At 44.8% G+C, this 17,470-nt stretch overlaps 2 protein-coding genes across 3 annotated transcripts; one reads left to right on the top strand and one right to left on the bottom strand.

Moving 5' to 3' along the window:
- Positions 1-1,090: 1,090 nt before the first annotated feature.
- Positions 1,091-8,824, top strand: LOC103626068 (uncharacterized). Of its 2 annotated transcripts, XM_008646450.4 has the most exons (4): positions 1,091-2,401; positions 5,582-5,754; positions 5,905-5,962; positions 7,951-8,824. In XM_008646450.4, exons 1-3 carry the CDS (start codon positions 1,207-1,209, stop codon positions 5,944-5,946), a joined length of 1,410 nt encoding a protein of 469 aa, XP_008644672.1. In that variant the 5' UTR covers positions 1,091-1,206; the 3' UTR covers positions 5,947-5,962; positions 7,951-8,824. The 2 variants fall into 2 exon arrangements, with proteins under 2 accessions (XP_008644672.1, XP_008644671.1); XM_008646449.4 differs by lacking the exon at positions 5,905-5,962.
- Positions 8,825-9,203: 379 nt separating this feature from the next.
- Positions 9,204-14,790, bottom strand: LOC100274701 (uncharacterized). Its single transcript, NM_001149009.2, has 8 exons — positions 14,422-14,790; positions 12,253-12,379; positions 11,994-12,167; positions 11,691-11,905; positions 10,936-11,200; positions 10,571-10,750; positions 10,289-10,500; positions 9,204-9,666 (listed from the first exon to the last, which is right to left on the bottom strand). The coding sequence occupies exons 1-8, from the start codon at positions 14,686-14,688 to the stop codon at positions 9,322-9,324; spliced, it is 1,785 nt and encodes a 594-aa protein (NP_001142481.2). The 5' UTR covers positions 14,689-14,790; the 3' UTR covers positions 9,204-9,321.
- Positions 14,791-17,470: the final 2,680 nt, after the last annotated feature.

Genomic DNA, 17,470 nt, shown 5'->3' with positions numbered 1-17,470 from the left:
TGATAATTCTACATTTCACATTTATAGACTATTAATTTAGTATATAATACAATAGTATATATTAAGGTGCACTTCGTGAGTTGAGTCGAACCGGCTCACGAGCCAAGCTCGGTTGGCTAGCGAGCCACACCAAGCCGAGCCGAACTGAGCTCGACTCGGCTCGTTTCCAGCCCTACATTAGATGCAAGCGTGCAAGTATACATATTGGTCTGTTAGATTAGGATCCAACGATATATCAAATTTAGCACTTAAACCCTTCTACCACCAACGATTATATCTACGGTTGGATCTAGATCTAACGGATCCAAGAGACCTACTTGCATGTTTGCACCTAATGTCTGCTTGCATAGTAGTTGTTGCTATGGGAAGTAGTCATTTAATAAGAAACGAGACCTTTAGGCTGCCTCCAACATGAACAAGCCATTTTGGCTAGGTATTTAGTCTTTGAGCTCCCATCAATAATTTAGCTGGCCATCCAAATTGTGAGTGGATCCAATAGCGAAGCTATTCTACCTTCTATATTTATATAAAACAGTACTGGTAAGAGTTGGTGGATAATGGGATCGTCCTGTCACTGAAACACACCCCTTATCCATTTTAGCTTTTCACTCTCATCTTATCCAAAATGGCTGCTCCTTTTGTCTTCCATAATGCAATATCATACCTATATACTAGCTATTTTGCCTTTGGCTGCCTCTTAGCTGTCCTGTTAGAGTCAACCTTAGACTCTCTCCAGCCATCCTCTGAAGCTTTATCTACCCTAAATTTTAGAAAAGATTCATGTCCTTTATGTCTACAACAACATTCTCTAATAGATTCTTTAAATATAAAGGACGCTGCTAGATCATCTTTATATATAGTTTATATGTTTACTCCTTTATCCGTTTTAATATATAAAATAACAGATTTAGCAAAACTAAAATATATACAATATATTTGAGTGTATGACAAATATATATATATATATATATAAAAATTAAAAGTAAAATATATCTTTAATATAGGTATTTATGTATAGAAAATGAGATATAGAGAATGTTGTTGGGGATGGAGAATATATAAATCTTTTCAGAGAAGACTCGAATACAGAGGATGAATTTAGAATTGATGGAGATAGTTTTAGGGAGACAAAAGGAGGACAAAGGCCTTCGATGCTGTAAATTGTAAATTTACTCGCTCCCGTGACCGACGTTTCTGACCCAGCCCATGGGGACGGCGGCGCCGGCGATGATGCCGACGGAGGACCTTGAGGCAGCCATCGCCGAGCTCCCTGCCAAGAAGGGCGTCCTGCGCGAGGCCTTCCACACCCTCGCCGCCTGCTCGCCCTACCCGCTCCCCTTCACCTGGGAGGACCTCGATGCCCACGTGTCCTCCGTCCAATCCTCCATCTCGCGCCGGTTCAGCCAGCTGCGGGCGCTCGAGGCTGCGGGCACAGCACGCAGTAGTAAGAATAAGGAAGAGGATAACGAGGTGGAAGAAGAGGATGAGGTGGTGGAGGAAGAGGAAGAAGAAGAGGAAGTGGAAGAGGAGATGGTGGAGGAAGATGAAGAGGAAGAGGAGGAGGAAGATGAGGAAGAGGGGGAGGAAGAACAGGAGGAGGAAGAGGAAGAGGAGGTGGTGGAGGAAGAGGGGGAGGAGGAAGAGGGGGAAGAAGAACAGGAGGAGGAAGAGGCCGACGACGAGATTGACAATCAAAAGGAGGAAGATAGAGAGGGCGGCGAGGATAACAAGCGGGATGCTGACGAAGAGACGCTGACTACCAAGGTCTCTGCAGGGCAAGGCAAAGAGACTGAAGGTGAGGAGGAGCTTGATGGGTATGCACAGGGGGATGGAGAGGAGCAGGGTACTGAAGAGGAGGAGATGGTCGAAGAGACGACTAAGAAACAGCTTAGAGGGCTTCCTGCAGATGGGAGAAAGGAATTTGTAGAGGCATGCAAGAGAATGGATGCAGAGACGCTGGTCGAGTTCGTGATCTGTTTCAGCATCTCTAGTAAGAAGTTGCTGTCCGCAATGCACCATGCCCCAGATCCGGCGGCACTTGTCCTTCAAGTGGTCAAGCTACTCGTATCCAACAAGAACTTCAGGTGCTACAAGGTCTGGGTGCAATGTATCACACTATTTCGTTGGTTGTCTATGAAATCTGCCAAACATTCTGCAGACACAACAGAGCAGGCCAAGCTGGTGGCGAAGGATTGGAAGAAAATGATTGACAACACAGTGTGTTGTAGGGAACTTGACACGCTGTCTAGGGGTCTTCTCCAATTTCTTATCGCATATAACATTGTATCTGAATTCAATATCCATGATATCATCAGTATATTTGCTATGGTTCGCAAAGGTTACAAGAATAACAACATTGCCAAGCTTTGCGAGGATCTTGGGCTTGCAGACAGGGCCACAGGTATGGAGCTATCTCCGTCTTAGTTATACATTTTCACTATTTCTTCAATTCCGCTCAATTTATGCTACATAGTACATAAGCACATATACAAGATATGTTGATATTACCAATTCTCATCTCCACTGTTTGATCGCGAAGGCCATGCATATGATATCATGGTGAATTTCAATAATGTTTCATAAACTAGGTTGATTTAAAATGCTGGCACAATTTTCTTATGTCATTTATAGCACCATAACAACATGGTTACAGAAAACCACATTCCTGCATATGCATGAGAAATACCTCTTGCAAGCAGGTTATTCGTTCATAGTGGATATAATGCAGTGTGACTAGTTTGGAAAGGCTTAATATCTTATTCTAATCATGCCATCCAGAGTTTTCTTATGGTTCAAGCATGTTTTTTATCTTCTACTATATAGCCAAATAAAGAAATCACATTTGTAGGAAGCAGGGAACTATTCTGATCCATCTGTTGATTTTGCACTAATCCATGATATGTGAAATTTCCCAAACTTAACTTTCTTGAAATTTTGATAGCAGATAGTGTTAGTAGCAAAGCTACAAAGAATGCAGACAAAGGACCATTTAACACAACTCATACATATTTGTCGCACCTGGCGCTATGTATCCTTCTTTGCCTAAATGATTAACATGAGTAATACCTGCTTGGTCATGCAAGTGTTTGATCTCTGGCTGCAACGCTTCAATACTGTGTAACTGTTCATAACTAAGATTTACCAGTTATTAAACTATTTACTAATGTAAAAGTTTCTAGTCTCATATTTTTTATACTTTCTAGACACAACACATTTGGCTCACCATTGATAGCAGCATCTCATACACCACCAGGTGAAAGGCCTCAACCATTCTGATCCTTTGGTCCTGACATCCACATCAAACACCAAAGAATTACCTTTTGAATTCCTAGATTTTCATTAACATAACTGGTGCTTATTGTTGGACATGTATGTGGATGTGCATAGCTGGCCTAGTGCGGTGGTTAGAGATGTCTCACTGAGTCACCAGGTCACGGGTTCGAAGCAGCCTCTCCACATTTGCAAAGGAAGATTTGCCTCGGTTTATCCCTTCCCTAGACCCCCCCCCCCCCCCGCTCATGTGAGAGCCTTCGTGTTGGAGCTTGTGTTCTTGAGATCGTAGCTGTGTTGCATGGGAGGAGGGGGACTAGGACCCCATCACTTGGACGCCTTTGTCTTAGGGTTGAAAGAGCAAGGCAGGGATCAGGGTGTGAACAATACCCGCGGATGAACAATACATGTTTTCGGGGAAGCTTGGCGAGATAATTGTCTGTTTGAATCTTTATTCATGATCTAAGGGCCTTTATATAGGTCATGTACAACCCACATGTATCCATCTAGGGCTCTAACTTAACAAACCAATCTATTTGTATCCATCTAGGACTCTTACTTAGCAAACCAATCTGCAATATTTTAGGAAACTAATCTAGAAAAACAAGGAAACTTAGCCACATGGGCATTTGTGTTGCTTGTCATATTGGATGTTGACCATAACATCTCTCATGTCCTCAAAAAACAGCTCGTCCTCGAGTTTAAAGTCGGGGTAAGAGAGCTTGAACTAGTCGAGCGGCTCCCAAGTCGCATCTGCTTCAGCCACACCATCCCAATTCACTAATACATGCCACACATCACGATGGAGCCGAGCACGCAAGATCTTCAGTGGTATGGGCAACAGATGACTGTGCTCCATTAGCGGGAGAGGTGGAGGCCCCATTGGAGGATATCATCATGGAAGGGTTTTAGGAGGCTGACGTGAAATACGTCGTGGATGCAAGCGTCAAATGGAAGCTAAAGACAGTACCACAACGCCAATGTGTTCGCTGATCTAAAATGGTTCGGCATAGCGGAGCCCAAGCTTGACATTAGGTCGGACCACCAGGGACGCTGCCTATCGATGAAGTAGACACAACCATACCCAGTCACCGACGGCGAACTCCATGCCTACGCATAGAGGAGGCGGTCACACCGTCACAGTCCTCCGCTAGGAAGAGATCACGATGACGGAGCATGCCGTTGACTATCTATGTGCGAGCTGTGTCCGCATGAATGGAGCAAGCGTGGGCAGTTCCCGGACATAGACCACCTGAAATGGCGTCGCACGTAGGGCGGCATGGAACATGTTGTAGCAGTACTCTACCCATGGAAGTCAGTCCACCCAGATGCAGCGTCGATCTCCAACGCAGGTACATGACGAGGTCTTGTTTGTTGCCTCCGACTGGCCGTTGGACTGAGGGTGAAAGGCGGTGCTCATGCGAAGCTTGACGCCAGCCAACTTGAACAGATCACGCCACACGATGCTAGTGAACACTAGGTCACAATTGCTGACTATCGATATGGGAAACCCATAAAGGCGTACGATCTCAGCGAAGAAGGTCTAGGTGATGGAGGAGGCTGTGTAGGGGTGGCCGAGTACGATGAAGTGAGCATACTTGGAGAAGCGATCAACCACTGCCATGATAACGGACTTGCCATGCACCCGGGGGTGGCCCTCGACAAAGTCGAGCGCGATGCCGGCCCATACCTAGGTGGCACGTCCAATGGCTAGAGGAGACCGACCATGTGGAGGGACTCGGTCTTGTTCCAGGAATATGTTTATTTGCTAATATGATGGCCGGTCATAGTTCAATAAAGATTTTAAGTGGGTTTGCTTGGACTTTCTGAATAATATTTTCTATTTCTTATTAGATCTTGGTCCCTTATTTATAGTTCTAGCATTAACTAGTCTGGAATTAGGTGTAGCTATATCACAAGCTCATGCTAGAACTAATTCCAACTTGTGATATAGCTTGGTCCATTAGAGTTGCTCTCGGAGGCGGGCACATGGTGGGTCAGAAGCGGTCTCTCAAGCTAGGTCGACGTAGAGCTGGAATGTGGGCTCCACAATTGTTGTGGTGGGAATGATATCGGATTGTCTGGAGCTGTAATGCATTTTGTATGTTTAATTATTGCTTAGCCATCATTTGAACTTTTCTCACTGTTTTCATACGCAGCTAGACTTAAATACATTGGCCTCTACCTTCTTAACATTTTCAATTTGATTTTGACAGAACTGTCGGCACTCATTCCACACCTGTTATCTCATTCGCAATGCAAGGGTTCACCTTCTTATTAATGTGTCTTCTTGCCTTCATCTTTTCTGTAGGTTTAATTGACTATATGATTGGAAATGGGCAGCATCCCGAAGTTTTTCATTTGGTACAAAATTTTAATTTGGAGGACAAGTATCCTCCATTTTCTCTTCTGAAGGGATACATTCAGAAGGCCAAGCAGACTTTTGTGGAGATGTTTAAAAAGAGTCAAACACACGAGTCCTTGGTATGAACTACCCCTTCTGACTCTAAAATCAAGTATTTCATTGACAGGAATTATATGGCTGCATGGCGCCCTGGGTAGCACGAACACTGGACATCCAGGCCACATTATGCTGTAGACAGAAATTTGAGGCCGCTATTCTTCTGTTGACAGATTTTTTTAGGGTGGGAATGCATACCTCTTCCAGGATGCTGAGGTCATTCTTTCCCATGTACGGTGATCTCCATTAACTCTGGCAGATTATAGTTTCAGTTTCAGGTTAGGGTACGAGGTTTTGGTTTTGAGTATCTTTTGGTCACTGTTTTAAAGGCGTCGCCTAGGCGTCCAGGCGGCAGTCCAATGCCTTGTCTCGCCATACCGCTTTAAAAACCATGATCTTGGTGGCCTCCATCTGTAGAGGTATGGCTAGGGGTTGCAGGGAGGTCACCGGCTTAGTGGTGGGTGGAATCGTGAGATGGTGGTGGAGTGGTTGGGCAGGCATGGAGGCAGGGGCATTGTACTTGGAGGTGGAGGGCAGTGGAGTAGGTGGGGAGCAGGATCCATGGTGGGTGAGGGAGGCGCTGTGTATGCGGCACATAGACAATGGTCGGCTCTGTTTCCCTCCATCTATGATTTTTTTGATTAGGGAAAATTTATTGCATCAAGATAATCATAAGTCACAACTCTCCTAAAAACAAAAACCCGACTCCTGCATCGCGCAAGATGCACACGGTCTAAACAACACTACAACCTAAACGCTAGTAGTAATCAATCCTAAGACTAGATCGCCACGACGCCACCCATGAGCCTGGGCAAAAAGCTCCCTGACCACTTGCTCCAAACGTTGACAGGTAGCCAAAACCAACTCCTGAAAGACAGGCTTCTGTAGCACAAACTAGGAACGAGCCAGTGGATAGCCAAATGAAGAACATGCAAAGAATGTCATATTTTTATACTCAAACACAATGTCATTTCTATGTCGCCAAACGACCTAATAAACTGTTGTTGTCCCTAATAGCGCTAATAATTTTAAATCTTTACTAATCCTCCTAGCCATGAACCAAACATATTCGCGACACTAGAGGGAGGGTAAAGATTTGTGGCTATTTGGATTTCGGACTATATGCCAGATTGCACGCGCTACTTGGCGCTCGAAGAAGAGATGCTTAATTGTCTCATTGTTGTGACAAAAGCTACACTTCACGCTGCAATTCCAATTTCGCTTGGCTAGATTATCCTTGGTTAATATTACACCTTTTCGTAAAAACCAAAGGAATATTTTTATTTTTATAGGGGCCTTTAGTTTCCATAATTTTTTTGTTGAGGTTGGGTACATCTAGGTGAATTAAACCAAGGTAATGTGACTTCACTGAGAATTGCCCATCTGGTGATAGATTCCATCGAAATCCATCCTGATCATCCGATAGAACTATATTAGCAAGTCTTGGAGTTAGATCATTCCACGCTACTAATTATGTCCTATTAGATCTCTAGACCAAGAAAAAATTAAAGCCGAAGTGCTGAATATGCCAGCCACACTCACATGTTTATATTTAGCAATATGGTACAAACAAGGGTATTGATCACGTACGGTCAATGTACTCAACCAGATGTCCTCCTAGAACCTAACCTGAGAACCATTTCTTATTGTGAGTCCCAAACCTCAAAAAGTCTTGTTTCGCTTTCATTAGCCCAACCAAAAATGGGAATCCCCTGATTTCCAAAAGGCTTGGGAGAGTGTTTTCCGTCTACGATGAAGGCCAGGATAGGATGCGCATCCTGGTGGACATAGAAACCGGGTTGTTTCAGTGATCACCTTAATCATGACTTTCAAAGTTACATATAGCATTGTGGTTTTACCTGTTTACAGATTTTGGAACAAGTTCTGTTGTAGATATAAATGTATATTGATCCAATAAATCTGCTTCCTTGTCAACTATATTTATTTTTGTCTTTTGTTTCTTTTTTTCACATTTACAATGGAGTAAGGAAGAAAGCACATACACATACTGCAATGGTGCACTTGCATGGCACACGAGTGTGTTGATTCACACCCCTAGAAAGCCATATGTAAATGGGGAACGTACTCACGCATGTGTACATAGATATGGTGTCTAGATTTCAATCCAGGGTGAAGTCACAAAACTCCACCCCACCAAGAGGCGTGGGTACCAAATTTGTTGTTTGTTAGCTGAATGGTTTTGCATCTTGCCTGTGCAGAACTGGGCTATACCAAAGGAACTATGGATTGCACATTATCTAGCTGAGCAGAAACTCACTGATTCTAAGCAACGCAGTGCTATCATGGCAGAAATTAAATATTTGATGAGTGGATATGAAAAGAAACAAAGGTCAGAAAATCTCTCAACATGGGCTTCACAGCATCCGCCAACGGAATCTAAAAGGAGGAACAGGAAGCGCAAGGAGGAGGAGCAGGAGCACCATGAAGCACAATACAACCAGCAGCAGCAGGAACAGAATGAAAACAAGTTAATTCAAGGAAAGCGGCATCAGCTGCATCAAGAAAATATGGCGCAAGTGACACAGCAGCAGCAGCAGCATATGCAACCGACAACAAGGCCAGCTACTCTTAAGCTTCCGACGCCTGCTATTCCTCTGGTTCTGAATGCAGCTCAGATCCAAAACTTTGCGCGTCCAGCTTACGCCGCTGTGCCTGGAGTTCACAATTACCCTGCCCAGCCAGGTTGGTCTGCAGCTCAAGGAAGTCCATTCGTACCACAGTTCATGTCACCGCAGTATATGGGCCTGCCATTTAATCCCTTTGGCCTTCATCCTACTTGCTATCCCAGACGCAGATAGCGTAGAGAGTTCTGGCGTTCCGCGTCCATTTGCTGAGTGAAACTGTGGTGAAGCGTACAAGTTATATGAAACAGACCGGTATCGGTTAACTGGTTTTGTGTTCGTTTGTTATGCTGTCTGATGGTTCCTTTTCGCGACATGGTGATTGATCACTTTGCATTGATTTGTTGTTCAGCCAAGTGGTGGAATGCTTGGTGCTTGCAATCTGAAATGTACGCACGGTAACAAGAATTGTAGTACTTTTCAATCAATTACATAATGGCATTTCGAAATACCTGAAGGATCCTTTTAGAATTGGATGGGATTGATGTGGAAATGAACTAATTTCCTCTCTAATCTCGAAGGGGATTTGAGTTTCCAAACTAGCCCGAACGGTAAACATTAATCCCTGAGAACAAAAGCATCACGAGACACCTGCATTATTCGGTTCTCAATGGAAGTTCCGATTAAAAATTTGCGTGCACCACTGAACGCACCAGAGTTGTAATTTTTCCATGTCGAGGTGGTTTATTTAGTCTCATTTTTTAATGTATATGGTATAGTAATAAATGAACAAAGTCTACGTGAATAACCGAAGACTTAGTTGTGTGGTCTGTACTCTTCCATCAGGTTGTTCTGAAGATTGCAACGAAAAGTAGGTACTGTGACAGGTAAAACGCAACTGTCATCTTTCATTGAAGAAACAAACTAAGCACAAAACTGTCGTGGGTTAATTTCCCAACCCCCATTGGGACAAATCATTTCTGGCAAAGTGGCACTCGACATGACAATTCATGCATCATCGACACCGGTCATTGGTTCATTATCCTCGGATCCATCTCCGCCATCTTCATCATCCGCGTGTGCACCCTCGCTCCCACCGTCCTCCATCCGATAATCCACCTTGAAATCGTAGTCCGCGTCCATGTCGTTCAGCGCGCTGGGCCTGCTCGCCTTGCGCCGTTTCTTCTCTGCTTTGCTCTTGCGAGGGTCGAGTACGCCCTCGGCGGTGTACAACTTGTCGTTCTGCGTGCTGGCGCTGGCTGCCTTGCTTCCTCCTGAGTCCTTCACGTCGGGCATTTGCTCCTCCCTGTCCCGGCTTTCCTGGATGGCTTCGCTTGGTTTCTTGCCACCATCCTGGTTTAAGTGCAAAACAAGAGTCAGATAACAAGGTCGAGCACAACGTTACTGATGCATCCATGTTTTGCTTTCAGCAAAAGCATATTGGTCCGAAATTCTTGCATATGAATTATGTGCAAGATAATCTGCTGATTGCTCCTGTTGTTTAGCTGCAGCAGAGGTTGGACAATAGGTCAACTCTGCTGCACATTCTATCTACTGTAGCAGTATGGCAATAATGGCCAATCCAATCGTAGATGTAGACAGCTGAACCTATGGATGATTTCTACCAGGTGTTTTCACCAGAGAACAAGCACTACCCTTTTATCATCATGCCAGTTTCGCTATGCTGTTTACAAAGATTATGGATTGATGATCTTAAAAAAATTCTGCTGGTCAATAGGTTTGTATGAATCCTCCTAACATAAGCGCACATAGCTGAGACCGAACCAGCGACCATGCGAAAACAATATCACAAAAAAAAACAATTACTTTCAAGTAATGCAATGCATCTGGCCATCACAAGGAACAAAACAGAGAACTAACAGGTAGCAAGATGACACAGAATCTACAGTGGCTGCCATATTAAATCCACTTAATTCACAGAAAACAGCTAGCATTAAGACTACTAGTTTATTACCTCTAGCATCTCTTCATCGATCGCCGGTGGAGCATTAGGAGGAATCTCAATATGATGGAACTCCTCAATGGACTTCAAACCACCAATATATGAAGATTCAGCTTTGTAAATATCATCGATATTAAATTCTTTCCCATCCTCGGATATAATCACTGCATCTGAGTCCTCCCCAGCATCTCTTTTAGGCGGCAGTGTAAAATATGGTATTTTACCTAAAAACAAGAGGATCAGGTCACTAGTAACAATAATTTACAGCGTTAAGGGCAAAAAAATCAGGCATACCTTCATTCCAGTCATGAAGCACAATTCTCGCTGCAGCTTCAACATCCACTACACCACCCTTTTTCAATTTCCCACGTACAGTTGCTACTTTCTGAAGGAAATCATCAACTGAACCAAAGTTTGGAACCTTGTATAGAGACAGCAACTTCTCATGTGGGCAAATACTTAGGATCTCCTTAACTACAAACATTAAAAACAGAGAGAAGAATAGAACACGTCAACTATTGCACTTCTGTCACATTATATAGTGGCTTACTGTCAAATAGTGCATGTAAAGAATAAAACAATAAGGCTATGACTAGATTAAATAAAAACATCAACAGAGCAAACATAAATGACACAGAAACATGCAAATTAGCACTTACCAGGAGCGACTGGATCTTCTATTTTCTCAACCTTTTTGCAGTTTCGAAGGGCTACAGACACACCACTGTTGGAAGATTTGAGCATAACAACACCAGGACAATCCAACAACTTTACCTTCTTGTCTAATTGAACTTCTTGCATTGATCTAGTAATCCCTGGAGTAGAACCGACATTGACCACTCGGGACCTCTTCAGGCTGTTGATCAGACTGCTCTTGCCAACATTAGGAAGTCCAACAATACCCACCGTAATTGCCAGTTTCAGCTGCAAATCACCAATAACAGAACTCAACAAAAGAACAAAAAAAAACGATAGCTCCATATGATTATATGAACACAGGCCTACAAGAGCAGTAAAAGGGGGGAATACTGAAGCATGGGAAGGTCACAACTGAAGACAGAAAACAGGACTTGTAAAACTGTCATAATAAGATACAGCACATAAGTAAAACAACTACGTGCATGAAGTCATTAGGTTCAGATACTAAGTGTAGGAAGCTGTTCTCCCTTCAAAATAAAGAAGATTCTATTAATCATGTTCAATAAAAGGTAATATGCATATAAACAAGGAAAAGGAAGTGAAGCTTCAATTGCTATAAATATTATAATATAGTCAAGCAATAAAGCACATAGGATGTTGCAGAACAAGGCCAAAACATTCTAATATAGAATGTCCCAACAATAATCAACTTGGGAGACAGATGACTGAATCCATATTTGCATAAACATTATCTGAAAATGATACAAACGTTTACCTCATGGCTTCTGGAATAATTCTTAAGCAATTTGATTAGATTCTCGGCACCAAGACAATCACTGCTTTGTGGGATGTTGCTTGTTTTATCTAATTTTGAAGATTTCCATCCCAGCTTGGTCCTCTGCTCCTGGGTATTGCACTTAAAAGCAACTGTTGGCAATTCTTCTCTTAGATATGTAAGCCATTTCTCTGCCGCCTCCTTGGGAACAAGATCTAGAATTCAAGAATCAGAAGTTGAGATGTAGGCTGGCATAACCACCATAAGAGTAAACTTTAAACATAACAAAAACACTCATAATACCTATCTTGTTGAGAAGTAGTACAATCCGTTTACTTGGATCAGCCTTCCTAACCATCTTTTCCATGTCAATGCAACGGGTGCCCAGCGGATCCCTTGCATCAAGAACCTCCACAATCACATCGGAAGCTTCAATTACTTTAACAAGCTCCTTGTAGAAAGACCTCTCTGAATGATCTGGGACATGTTTAACATCTTTAGTCAATAATGTAATTGCATGTGGTAGGCCAATTAAACCACAAGTGAAAGATGAGAAACTTACCGTTGATCTTTGCCACTAATAAAGGAGCATTCTCCTTTGCTGCAAACTCACTGCCCTGTGCGGAAGCTGCAGATGCCAAACTAGCAATGTCCTCGTCCTCAAGCAATCCTGCCTTCCTCTTCTGAGCCTGAAAAAGGTAGTGTCTCATTGTTTAACCACTATAATGAAAATGATATGGGTATTTCTATAAAACTAAACAAAGAACATAAATAGACCTTAAGGAACACATATTTCATCTGCATAACCTAACAAAGAGTGACAATATTTAGGGTGTGTTTGGTTTGACTTTTGGCTTTTGCCCCCTAAAAGCCAAAAGTCAAACTAAAGGGCTGGATCCATGAAGCAACTTTTTCTAAAAGTCGATTTTTTGCAGTGAAAGCACCTCTGGACCTGCTTTTAGCGGCTTTCGGATGGAACTGTGAAAATATATATGGAAGAACTTTTAGCGGCTTTTAGTGGTTTCCACCAAACGGTTTTTAGCTTTTTAACAGCTCACGGCCACAGCAATTTTTTCGCGGCTACAGCCCAACCAAACAGATCCTTAATCATTGATTGGTCAAGTCTATGTGAAAGTTCATGACACTGTTCTTAAGGCGTCGCCTAGGCGTCCAGGCGGAGGTCCAACGCCTAGGCACCTTGCCCGCCTACCTCGCCTAGGCGTCCCGGCGGTGGTCCAACGCCTTGTCTCGCCTTACTGCTTTAAAAGCCATGGTTCATGATCCAGACAGAGTGAGCCTAAAATGTAAAGACCCAAATAAAGGACGGGCATCCAGCTTGTCTGGATTAATGACAGGAATTTCGCAAGAGAATACAATTATACATACAGAAATATTGGTTCAACAAGCCTTCCATTGTAATAAGGGACAATAAGGGTTGGGACAAAAGCTATCATGGCCGATACCAACGGTAGCAGGCCACAATCAAATGGTAACTATGTACTCTACGTCTCTACCAATATAGGCAAGCATCTAAAGAAGAGTATAACACGATCTGCAGGATAAACCATGGGTGGGTAGTGCACACAAAGGGTGAGTTGCTCCATCAACTACCTTCTTTCTTCTGTTTCGTCCTTTGTTATTTGCTTTTTCAGCATCTCAAGTCCTCAAGGATACTTGCGATTTCATGAGTAGGTTGACTTGTGGCTAAGAGGAACGGGTGTGCACATCCATGCTTCGCAGAAGCGTTATCACAGCACAAGAGGGTATGGACAGGCAGGGCATATCGCCCCTGTATAACCATGAAAATGGCTGGCAACGTGTTATCTCCTTTATGGACGCTTGCTAGGCCATGCATACATACATCATTATTCGTGGAAATTATTTTAGATTGCGCTATGATTTTCAAGCTCGAATTTCAGTTCATCTAGCATTTGGTTGGCAGCCAAGACCGCATTATATGTTTTGTACTCTACTACTCTGTTTTACTCTCGTGACAAGAAATGAGATCCCCAATCGACATCAGTGAACATAATTTTACTTTTATTATTATACTAAGATATCATCGTATAACATAAATAATACAGCTAATGTTATCCTATCTGGTGAAGCAAAGCTTTCCAATTCGATCACGATGAACATAACTGCTGACAATGTTTCTTTCATGTAGATGTCTGTTGCAGTCATGTAGAATGGTCAATGATGTCTGTGCGCTGTCAGTATAATAACCCTAGTGTTGCATGATCTTAGCTTTCTTGCATAGAGTTTTATACTATTAATGTGAGCAGAAAAGTAACGCTCTTCAAGACACCAAAGCATCGTGACGGGTTTTCTAATTTCACAATGTAACTGAAGGGACAGGAAGGTGGATTAGCTTTGCAAACAGAATGCAGGTGGGATTCGGCTGTAATACTATTTGCTCTGGCCTCCGGACACAAGCTGACAGCAGGCATAGCACCACCGATAACGGCAAGTGGGAGGGTCAGGTCAGGTTGGTGCAGGTCAGACTTAGGTCCTGTTTGTTTCCTTCCAGGATGATACAATCCAGCTTATGGATTATATAAGCACCTAATGAACTGCTTATGAATCATCATAATCTAGGTATCTAGACTATATAATCCACCATTCCACCTAATAAATCTGCGTTGTTTGTTTGTCTCTTAACTTATTTAAGCTGGATTATATAATCTAGAGGATAAACCAACAGGGCCTTGGAGGCTTGGACATGACATACCCTCTCCTTGCGCGCCTGCTTCTTGAGCTCGAGCTCCTGGAGCGCCTGCGCGCGTCGGGCCTCGAGCGCCTTGAGCTCCTGCTCCTTGAAGGGCCACTCGTTGGGGATCCCGGGGTCCTTCTCGACCTTCCTCCGCTGGCCGGCCTTGCCCGCCTTCTTGGCCTCCTTGCGCTTCTTGCGGTGGTGCTCCTTCACCTTGCGCTGCACCTTGTGCTTCTGCCGCAGCGTGACTCGCTTGCTCTTGCTCTTCTTGCTCCTCTTCACCATCTCGCCGACGCTTGTCGAGGCGGAGGAGAGGGGAGGACCGGAGGAAGGAGCCGGCGGCCCTGAGGGCTGAGGTGGAGAGTCGGTCGGGAGTCGGCAGGGCAGCGACTTCGGCCGCAGTGAATTCAAGGAGAGAGGGAGTTAGGTTTTTTAGAAGGGCGTCGATACTGGATAGACCTAAAAAGGGCTCCGCTGCTCAAATGAGCCCATGGAGCGAAGCGGGCCGACCCCAGACAGAAAGCCAGACAGAAAGCTTGGGTCTTGGGACCGCGTAATCCAACCGCGCTGTTCGGTGGTCAACCTGCGGTGACTGGGAGGGAAAAACAGTGGTGCCTAAAAAATCACGCTAGCGGTGATTTCGTGTAAATTAGGAGACGCGGTACTGTGATAGAAGAGCTGTTGCCTTATACTCCCTCCGTCCCAGTAGTTTAGAGCATCTCCAAAAGATCTTAAAAATAAATCTTCCAATATAAGATAATTGGGATCTCTCTAAATCACTTAATTCCAATCCTGAGTACTATCTTCAACAACTCCCAAGATTTTTCTCAAAATCTAAATATATAGACGACACATTATCGAGTTAAAATACTTCAGATTCGGTGTTGAAAAAGTTGAACGGCTTATCTTGTCGCTTTCACAATCTAGAACACAGGTGTGTTGCTTGTCTCCCCTCTGATGCACAGGACATTTCAGTTTTGTTTAATCACAAGGTGCATGCGGCAGGGGTGATGGTGAAGACTATAGATGAGCATGCAGCCCTGAGCCCGGTAGCCCGGCACACGGCCCGGTTTTTTGGCCCGGCCCAAGCACGGCCCGGCACGGCTGGATGCGTGCCCGGGCCGGCCCGGACCATTCCACCAGGCCGTGTCTCGGCTGCCGGCTACGCCCGTCGGGCGACACGGCCCGGCCCGCCTAAAAACGGCAGGCACGGACCGGCCCGGTCCCGGGAGCGGCCAGCGGCTCTCTCCCTCTCTCCGCTCAAGTGGGCAAGTGGCTGCGCGGCTGGCCCCACTCTCCGCTCCGTCTCCCACTCTCTCCGTCTCTCGGTCTCTCCGCTGTCCGCTCGCTCGGCTCTCTCCCTCTCGCGGTCTCGCTCGCCAGTCGCCTCTCGCCCTCGACCTCTCCGTCGCTGCTCGCTCCGTCTGCTGCTCACCGCCTCACCGTCGGGCGTCGGCCGTCGCCGTAGTCTCTGCCGGATTCGTTCCGTGCGGCGCCGCTCTCTAGGCTCCGGCTCTGCATCGGTGAAATCCCTAACCCTAAATCCCTAATCTCCGCTCTCCGGACTCCGGCTCTCCCTCCCGCCGTCCCGCGTCATCGTCTCCGGCTCCGGGCTACGGCTTGGCAGATAAGTCCCTCTCCGGCTCTCTCTCCAGTCGGCCATCCCAATCCCTAACCCTAACCCTAATCTCCTCTTCTCCGGCTCTCCCTCTCGCGTCGTCCGTCGTCGTGCACTTTACCCTCGTCTCCGGCTCCGGGCTCCGGCTTGGCAGGTATGTCACTCACTCACTCTTCCTCAGTTTCTCACCACCAGTCAGCCATCTCAATCCCTAACCCTAAGCCTCGCTGCTTGCTTGTAGGTCGCCGGCCGACTACGTAGTCGTGCTAGTGCCGCCACTGCCGTCGAGGTACGGTGCCGAGATCGAAGGCGGTTATGGATGACGACGACGACAACGGTCGGTACCCTAGAACCATCAACGAGGAGCTCGTTGAGTTAGGGCAGCTTCCCGATGACGTCGACGACATGGGAGATGCTGCTGCTGCCTTGTTTGGTGTCGATAGCACTCATCCCGGACCAGTAAGTGATGCTGCTGGCTCTAATGAACTTGATTCATTGACTTCTTCTAGCACTGGTAAACGTCGATCTGCTGTTTGGGATGACTTCACTGAAGTCACAGAAAACCGTAATGGTAAGAAGGTGCGCATTGCGGGTATTTGCAAATTTTGCAAAGCTAGGTTGAGTGCTAATTCTAATGCTGGCACTGGACATTTGCTTAGGCACCAGAAATCATGTAAAAAGAAGTCTGATCATGCTGCTATGGTTCAAACTAGACTTGCTTTGAACCCTGATGGGTCTTTTAGAAACTGGGAATATGATCCTCAAGTGGCTAGAACTGAGCTTTGTCGTTTGATTGCTAGACTTGATCTTCCTTTAGGGATGGCTGACACAGATGCTTGGGATGCTTACATTCAACATGCTCACAACCCTAGATATGTTAGAGTATCTAGGTTTACAACTGCTAGAGACTTGGTTAAGTTATACAATGACAAATTAGAGTATCGACGACGGCGCTTGAACTCAGAGACAGTGGAGATGTTGGTGTGCATCAAAGATTGGGAGCTAGACCAACAGCGGGCACAACATGCTGTGGTGGATAATGAATTAGAGGAGTCCTTCAAGGACCTCTGGCTAGATGAAGCTGCTGGTGCTACTGACAGTTTGGCTTGATACTTTGTCTGGACACAACATTCTTGATCTGTCATTCACTCTTTCTATCCTGATACTCATTCTGTCCTGATACTTTGGCTAGATCTATATTCTGTCCTGATACTTTGGGCTTGTAAATTGTAATAACTTTGAACATTTGAATTATAAACTGAGCTGGCCGTACTCTTTTTTCCTTTCTAGGGTTTCTCACGAGGTGTGAGTTTTACCTAGAAAGGTTTTTAATGAGGCGGCATTGCACTAACAGCTCAAAATTTCTGTATATTTTGTTGTATTGTGTTGAATTCAATTTGATCTCTGTTTTCTATTTAAACTGTGTTGAATTATGTTTTTCTATCACCG

The sequence above is a fragment of the Zea mays genome, chromosome 5, assembly GCF_902167145.1.
Source record: "Zea mays cultivar B73 chromosome 5, Zm-B73-REFERENCE-NAM-5.0, whole genome shotgun sequence".
In the NCBI taxonomy this organism is placed as follows: domain Eukaryota; kingdom Viridiplantae; phylum Streptophyta; class Magnoliopsida; order Poales; family Poaceae; genus Zea; species Zea mays.
Note: the sequence above shows the minus strand (reverse complement) of the source record. Positions and strands in the feature narration are given on the sequence as shown.